The sequence below is a fragment of the Oryx dammah genome, unplaced genomic scaffold (genome assembly GCF_014754425.2).
Source record: "Oryx dammah isolate SB20612 unplaced genomic scaffold, SCBI_Odam_1.1 HiC_scaffold_27, whole genome shotgun sequence".
NCBI lineage: Eukaryota > Metazoa > Chordata > Mammalia > Artiodactyla > Bovidae > Oryx > Oryx dammah.
In genome coordinates, this window is record NW_024070211.1 from 39,364,405 (window position 1) to 39,373,415 (window position 9,011).

The 9,011-nt window shown below is 44.9% G+C and overlaps 1 protein-coding gene across 1 annotated transcript; it reads left to right on the plus strand.

The window, feature by feature from the left end:
• Window positions 1–5,644: 5,644 nt before the first annotated feature.
• Window positions 5,645–7,752, plus strand: LOC120854554 (gamma-crystallin B). The gene is made up of 3 exons (XM_040228664.1): window positions 5,645–5,653; window positions 5,750–5,992; window positions 7,477–7,752. The coding sequence occupies exons 1-3, from the start codon at window positions 5,645–5,647 to the stop codon at window positions 7,750–7,752; spliced, it is 528 nt and encodes a 175-aa protein (XP_040084598.1).
• The last annotated feature ends 1,259 nt before the right edge of the window (window positions 7,753–9,011 follow it).

Genomic DNA, 9,011 nt, shown 5'->3' on the forward strand with positions numbered 1-9,011 from the left:
CATTTGACTCAAATGTCAAAACACATGAATGGATCGAACATAACCCTGTTTTTTCCCCAAAATGAAATTGTTCATTTAAGAGCCATTGAAGTTACCTTCCCTGGTGCTTCCCTGGTGGTTCTGAAGGTAAACAATCTGCCTGCGATGCAGGAGACCCGAGTTCAGTCCCTGGGTTGGGAAGATCTCCTGGAGAAGGGAATGGCTACCCATTCCAGTATTCTTGCCTGGAGAATTAAATGGAAAAAGGAGCCTGACCGGCTACAGTCCACGGGGTCACAAGGAGTTGGACACAACTGAGAGACTAACACAACAACAGGATGTTTTGGGCGTCCCTGGTAGCTCAGCTGGTAAAGAATCCACCCTCAATGTGGGAGACCCCAGTTCGATTCCTGGGTTGGGAAGATCCCCTGGAGAAGGAATAGGCTACCCACTCCAGAATTCTTGGGCTTTCCTGGTGGCTCAGATGGTAAAGAATCTGCCTGCAATGTGGGAGACCTGGGTTCAATCCCTGGGTTGGAAAGATCCCCTGGAAGAGACCATGGCAACCCACTCCAGTATTCTGGCCTGGAGAATCCCCCTGGACAGAGGAGCCTGCCAGGCTATAGTCCATAGTGTCACGGAGAGTCGGACACGACTGAGCAACTTAACACAGCACAAAGTTACCTGGAGGCTTCCCAGGTGGCTCAGTGGTAAAGAATCCACCTGCCAAGCAGAAGACTTCATGTTCGATCCCTGGGTGGAGAAGATCCCCTGGAGAATGAAATGGCAACCCATTCCAGTATTCTTGCCTGGGAAATCCCATGGACAAAGGAGTCTGGTGGGCTGAAGTCCATGGGGTCTCAAAAGAGTTGGACACGACTGAGCAACTAAGTAGCAACAAGAGTTAGCTGAGGCCTGTTAGAAGCCTCAGTGGAAATAGTGCATTACCTTCCCTGCCACCCAGTCTCATACAAATGTTTTAGTTTGTCATTTGGGTTTTCTTGAAGCATCTGCAGACTCCTTTCTCTGGTGGCCACTGGCATGTCTCCCAGATGAAACCTCTTGAGCTCATTGGCACATCATTGACATGACCCTGCTGAAGGAAGCCACGTCTGCTCTCACTTGAGTGGGTACGACTGAACTTCCAGCAAACGTTACATCACTTATTTAGCTCATGATGATGAAATAGTAGTAGTTAGTAATGAAAGCCTACCTTATGAAGAGTGTTGTGTATGTTCCAGACATCATACCAGAAATCTTAGATTACATCATGTGGCTAACATAGCACAGTTATTATCAAGAGTTCCCCAAATATTTGGGGGATCTGGGACAAGAGCATAAATAGAGCCCCATCGCCACTCCATGGCCCGCCCTCCTCCCTTCTCACTCCTGCACATGTCCAAGCTCCATCCACATATTCCACCTCCCCTCACCCCCGATCACGTCCCCCAAACAGGCTCCCTTTTATGAACAGTGTCCTTGGGTGGATGGAGGAAGATTCTCTTCTAGGTTTTGGAAGCAAGGATGTAAATGGAGGAAATTCTGGAACTCCAGGTACAAGGAGTTCCTAAGAAGTGTGGACATGTCCCCATTGCCACCACACATTCCTGTCCTGTGAGCAAGACAGCAGCTAGAGGGCGCCAGAGGATGCTATCTGAACACCCAGTCCAGGCCAAGGTTCCCGAATGACCAAGTCTAATCACATGCTGATCACTGTGAGAACCAAATCTTAAAAAGTATACACAACCCCAGTGTTCATCACAGCACTGTTTACAATGGCCAGGACATGGAAGCAACCTAGGTGTCCACCGGGAGATGAATGGATAAGAAAGCCATGGTACATATACACAATGGAATATTACTCAGCTATTAAAAAGAATGCATTTTTATCAGTTCTAATGAGGTGGATGAAACTGGAGCCTATTATACAGAGTGAAGTAAGTCAGAAAGAAAAACACCAACACAGTATACTAACACATATATATGGAATTTAGAAAGATGGTAACGATGACCCTATATGCGAGACAGCAAAAGAGACACAAATGTAAAGAACAGTCTTTTGGACTTGGTGGGAGAAGGCAAAGATGGGATGATTTGAGAGAATAGCATTGAAACATGTATATTATCACATGTGAAACAAATTGCCGGTCCAGGTTTGATGCATGAGACGGAGCTCAGGGCTGGTGCACTGGGATGACTCTGAAGGATAGGATGGGGAGGGAGGTGGGAGGAGGTTCAGGATGGGGAACACATGTACACCCAAGGCGGATTCATGTGAATGTATGGCAAAACCCACTACAATATTGTAAAGTAATTAGCCTCCAATTAAAATAAATAAGTTAATTTTAAAAATAAATAAATAAAATAAAAAGGTACACACAGCTAGGAAGTAAAGGAACTGGGAACTGAACTTAGGTCTGTTAGCCTTGAAGGCCTATAAACTAATTGTTTCTGCATAAAACATGGCTTATTTTAGAAGTTATCTTTCTAGATATACATATCTTATACACTTCACATAGTGGGTTCAATGTCATCCTTTTTTTTTTTTTTTTTTTAATTTGTAAAGCTGTGTCTCTATCAACCTTGAGAATCTTTGGCTTTAACAGGAATTCTGGTAAATTATAGTTGCTGTTCTAGTTGCTAAGTTGTGCCCAACTCTCTGCAACCCTATGTACTTCCCACCAGACCCCTCCATCCATGGGATCTCCCAGGCAAGAATACTGGAGTGGGTTGCCATTTCCTTCTCCAGGAGATCTTCCAGACCCAGGGATCCAACCCATGCCTCCTGCATTGGCAGACGAATTCTTTAGCACTGAGCCACTCTCCTTCAATTGACATTGTTGCCAGGCTGATTTCTTCAACCTGGCTCTAGGATCTCAGCATTAGCTGACTGTAAAGGGTTCTTTAATCCCTGAGTCACTGATTTGGGTATGGTGGCTCAGAGGTTAAAGTGTCTGCCTGGAATGTGGGAGACCTGGGTTCAATCCCTGGGTCGGGAAAATCCCCTGGAGAAGGAAATGCAACCCACTCCAGTATTCTTGCCTGGAGAATCCCATGGACAGAGGGGCCTGGTGAGCTACAGTAAACGGGGTCTCAAAGAGTCAGACACGACTGAGCGACTTTTCTTTCACTTTCCTAAGGCTGCAGTGCAGGGGCCTGGTGGGCTCCAGTCCACAGGTTCGCAAAGAGTCGGACACGACTGAACGACTTCACTTTCTCTCACTTTCCTAAGACTGCAGTACATGTGTGCATGCTCAGTCATCTCCAACTCTTTGGGATGGACTGGAGCCCACAAGTCTCCTCTGTCCATGGGATTTTTCAGACAAGAAATACTGGAGTGGGTTGCCATTTCCTTCTCCAGGGGATCTTTCTGACCCAGGGATAGAATCCAGGTCTCCTATGTCTCCTGCATCGCAGCCAGATTCTTTACCAGCTGAGCCACTGGGGAAATGGTAACCCCCTAATCTCTGTCGTTCCATAGAGGGTCATGGCAGGGCCAGTATCTGTGCTGGTTCTATTCCAGTAGAGGGACCCCCTACCCATGCTGGGTTTCTCTTTTTATAGGAAGAGCCTTAGGTAATAAATCTATTACATGTTAACATCAATAATATGTTTTATGAATAATAACCATGTTTTCCAAAGCAAAAAGCAAGTAATGTGCTAAGTTGCTTCAGTCATGTCCGACTCTGTGCAACCCCATAGACCGCAGCCCACCAGGCTCCTCCATCCCTGGGATTCTCCAGGCAAGAATACTGGAGTGGGTTGCCATTTCCTTCTCCAATGCATGCACGCGTGCTAAGTCACGTCAGTCTCTTTCACGTCATACAGTCTCTGGAAAAACTCAACTGCACACTTGTGAAGGAAGAAGAGTTGAAAAGGGCAAATACCATCTTGGGGGCTTCCCCAGTGTCTCAGCAGTTAAAAAAAAAAAATCCACCTGCAATGCAGGAGCTGCGGGAGATGCGGGTTCAGTTCCTGGGCCAGAAAGGTCCCCTGGAAGATTAATCCACTCCAGGAATCTCACCTGCAAAATCCCACAGACAGAGGAGCCTGGTGGACTACAGTCCCTAGGGTTCCAAAGAGTCTGACATGACTGAAGCAACTAAGTACACATACACACACCGTTATGAAAACTGTTCTGACCATATGAACCCCTTGGAAGTGTCTTGGGGACTTTAGGGGTCCCCGTACCACACTGTGAAGTCCATACTATGAAGATGCTCTGTTATCTACCCTGGGTGCTGTCTAGCATCTCAAAAGTCTGAGAAAGTAGAGGATGTGGCACCTTGAGGGTTTCTACATTACTACTTGCTGTTGTTCAGTCAAAAAGTTACAGCTGACGTTTTTGCAACCCCAGGGACTGTAGTCCACCAGGCTTTTCTGTCCATGGGATTTCCCAGGCAAGAATACTGGAATGAGTTGCCATTTCCTTCTCCAGGGGATCTTCTTGATCCAGGGATCAAACTCACACTTCCTGCACAACAGGCAGATTCTTCACCACTGAACCACCAGGGAAGCCCCTACGTTACTCCTTCAGTTCAGTTCAGTTCAGTTCAGTTCAGTTCAGTCCAGTTCAGTTCAGTCCAGTCGCTCAGTCGTGTCTGACTCTGCGACCCCATGAATCGCAGCACGCCAGGCCTCCCTGTCCATCACCATCTCCCGGAGTTCACTCAGACTCACGTCCATCGAGTCAGTGATGCCATCCAGCCATCTCATGCTCTGTTGTCCCCTTCTCCTCCTGCCCCCAATCCCTCCCAGCATCAGAGTCTTTTCCAATGAGTCAACTCTTCGCATGAGGTGGCCAAAGTTATATTAACTCAAATCACCCTTATCAAGGGAGCAGGAATTTATCAAGGTGAAGAGGAAAGACAGATCTTAGGACATTTGAAGGAGTCCAGGAACTCCCCAGAAAGCAAGCAATGTCTGGGCAGCACCAGCAGAAGGAAGGATGCAGGCTCCCAGGGAGACACGAAGAGAGGAAGGCCACAACCATCTGCTTTCATTCAGGTCAAAGCCAAGGACTAAGGGCCTACTCTGGGCCCATCCCCTGCTCTAGAGCTCAGGTACAGAAAAGAACAAATATCATTTCCAGCTTCAGAGAGCCCACAAATTTCCAGCCAAGTGTCAATTTCACTCAAGATAGGCCTCCCAACAACAACACTGATAATCACAGAGTCTTGAATTTGAACTAACTTTATGCTTTTCAAAGCATTTTAACAAATTACTTGATTTGATTCTCTCTTCCTTAAGATATTAAAGTTCTCATTTTCAAGAATTGTTTGTAAACACCAGTCCCTAAGCAGAACACATTGTTTAATTGCCTTTAAGGAATCAGTTAAGCAGAGTAGGCTATAAACTAAAAGCATGGGGATAGAATTTTGCTCGTCCTTCTAAAGAGGAAAGACTTTTCATTTTGGTGGCAACAACAGCTTTTGTGAATTAGAAAAACCCGAACCTACCAGAAAGAATGAGAGTAAACATTCAGCTAAGCCCAATGACCAGGGGGAGGGGGAGCGGAGAGCTTGCAAATCCCCTTACTCACCGAAATAGGCCCCTTTTGTGTGGTTTCCTGCGGAGGCAGCAGTCAGGGCTGCTATATATACAGCGGCCCTCCCCCTAGTCCCACACAGCACCCAGCGACCAACTCCTGCTCCCCTTCGCCAACATGGGAAAGGTAAGTGCGGGAACCTGATGCGCCACCTTTGCCCCGTCGCGGCATCCTCAGCGGGGCTGCAAATCGCTTCATGCTCCCACATCTTCCATTCTGCAGATCACTTTCTACGAGGACCGGGGCTTCCAGGGGCACTGCTACGAGTGCAGCAGCGACTGCCCCAACCTGCAGCCCTACTTCAGCCGCTGCAACTCCATCCGCGTGGACAGCGGCTGCTGGATGCTGTATGAGCGCCCCAACTACCAGGGCCCCCAGTACTTCCTGCGGCGCGGCGACTACCCCGACTACCAGCAGTGGATGGGCCTCAGCGACTCCATCCGCTCCTGCCGCCTCATCCCGCAAGTGAGCCTGGTTCTGTCTTTGTCTTCCGTCTCTTTGGACATGAAAGCCATTAAAAAATAGCATTCCTCAACCAAATCATTCTAACTAGACGGCAGGAAGTGGGAGTGAGCCCAGGGCATGCAGTCCATTCTAGAGGGATGTCTCAGATGGGAAGCCATTCTTCATGAACTTTGTGGTGGTCTGTTTTTTTAAAATCACAGATTCCCAGTGTTTTATGTTTTAAATATAGTCAAAGATAAAAAGACGCATTAAGAGAAAGCATGTCTTAGAAGAGACTGAAGTTATCTGTTCAAGATATCTTTTCTTTTTTTTAAGTATAGGTGATTTAAAATGTTGTGTTAATTTCTGCTGTACAGCAAAGAGATTCAGTTATACATACAATACATTTTTATATTCTTTGCCATTTTGGTTTATCACAGGATATTGAATATAGTTCCCTGTGCTGTATAGTAGGGCCTTCTTGTTTATCCATTCTATATACAATAATTTGCATCTGCTAACCCCAAACTCCTACTCCAAGATATAATTTTTTTTAAGTGGTCATTCCAAGCTGTGTCAACTCAGTATATCCAAATTTATAAATACACTCTGTGTCTGTTTAATTGATAAAAATACTTTTGCTTGCTTTGACTTACTTTTCTATTTGATTATCTTCCTAGAGAAGACAGGCCCCCTGGTTTCTATTCTAATTTTGTAATCGGTACCTATTAGCTTGTTTAGGGGTAGGAATCAGAGGAAAGCCTCATCAAAACTAAAGTTTGAGATCCAGTATTTCCCTGAGAGTGATTGCAGAGTTTTTAGAAGAATGTGTGGGAGTTGGGGGGTGGGGGGGTGGGACAAGTGTCATCCAAACTTCACGAAACATCCAAGTTTCATGAAGATGATTCCTGCTGCTGGGGGAGTGAGGAAGCAGAGGGTAGGAGGTCAGAAAGGAAGCTTGATTGTCACATAGGTTGAAATTTGAACTGAAAATGAGGTTACAAAGACAGAGGTAGAAAAAATGTGCCATCTTATTTTTTTTTCCTCACAAGAGCTTCATAATCCTTTGTTCCAAAGTAAACATGAAAACCAAAACATTGGTCTTACAGAAATAGCTAAATTTTGGTTCCTTTTTAACAAGAGTAATATATCAAATGAGGCTTCACTTTCCAATGATGCTCACTTTTCTACTTTGAGAGGAACTTTCTCTGATAAGAAGCCCTAAAACAATCAACCTTATTTTAGACCAACCTTAATTCTCAAGGAGAGGGTGCTACATAGCAACTAAAGGGCTGCTGTGCTCTGTTCCTAGCTTAGCCCAGAAGTTGTTAGATTCACAGGTGGGCAATGAGGGCAGGGAAGGCACCTTAACCCTGCAAACATGGTTGTTGTAGACTTGGACTAAGAGAGCTCTGCGGCAGGTGTGACCAGGGAGTGCAGGGGCTAGAACTTTAATTTCTCTCTGTTTGTATCCATTTACTTTTTCTTTTCTATCTGTCACCCAGCACACCGGCACTTTCAGAATGAGAATCTACGAGAGAGATGACTTCAGAGGACAGATGTCAGAGATCACAGATGATTGTCCCTCCCTTCAAGACCGCTTCCACCTCAATGAGGTTCACTCCCTCAACGTGCTGGAGGGTTCCTGGGTCCTCTATGAGATGCCAAACTACAGGGGCAGGCAGTACCTGCTGAGGCCAGGGGAGTACAGGAGATATCTCGACTGGGGAGCAATGAATGCCAAAGTTGGTTCTTTAAGACGGGTGATGGATTTTTATTGAAGTTTTAAATTCTCCACTTTTCTCCTTTAGAATCTAATAAAAGATTTAGCTTGTGTTTCTGGCACAAATAGAGTCCTGCCTTTCTTTTCATGTATGGGGTCTTCATAAGCAATTAATGGCATTTGGCCAGATATGATGACATGTTTTCAAGATGGGGAACAACATCCGGTAAGGGGAATTAAGAAGAGGATATTACTGCCAGCATTCTTTTACAGTCTAGACCATGTGAAAGTGTAGTCGCTCAGTCGTGTCTGACTCTTTGTGACCCCATGGACTGTAGCCCGCCAGGCTCCTCTGTCCATGGGATTCTCCAGGCAAGAATACTGGAGTGGGTTGCCATTCCCTTCTCCAGGGATCTTTCTGATCCAGGGATTGAATCCGGGCCTTCCACTTTGCAGGCAGATTCTTTACCATCTGAGCCACCAGGGAGGCCCGAAGCTAGAGCACGTAGGCTCAAAGTTCAACTCAACTGGGTCAACCCATTTGTGGTTAATCTTACAAGGATATATATACAGTTATAATAATATTAATAAGTACTTGTTGAAACACTTCAAGTTATCCCTCCAGCTTATCCCACCATCTTCCCTAATTAATCCAAATTTTACCTAATCAACAAAGTCATCCTTAGCATCTTGACTCTTTCTTTAGCTCCATAAACAAACAAACTGGTCATTTCACCTACTGCCCTCCTTGTCTTTCTAACAACCTCCAACCATTTCTCCCGATTCCATATCCAATATCTCATACCTCCATGATATTTTCATGGAACTAGAACTCACTGTCTCTTTGCAGTATGTGCTTTGCAGAAATTTTTCAGGATTTTTAGCAAAAACACTGACATGTAGGAAAATTCTGCCTCCTATCACTTTAATAGGAGTAAAGTATTATGACATATGAAAAATAATACTAAATCAAAAATAAAGCACTGGGAACTTCCCTGGCAGTCTGGTGTTTGGGACGCTATGCTTCCACTGCCAGGGTCATGGGTTCAATCTCTGGTGGGGGAACTAAGATCTCACATGCCACTCAGTAAAGCCAAAAAGAAAGAAAAGATGAAAAAAATAGAAGATTGAAATTTTCTGGAGAAGTCTGATTAATTGCAGGGGACATATATGTACTTATGGCTGACTCATGTTTATGTTTGACAAAAAACAAGAAAATTCTGCAAAGCAATTATCTTTTAATTAAAAATAAATAAATTTACTAAAAAATGAATTAAGGTCACTAATAAAAAATTACAACATAATACATTAAAGAAA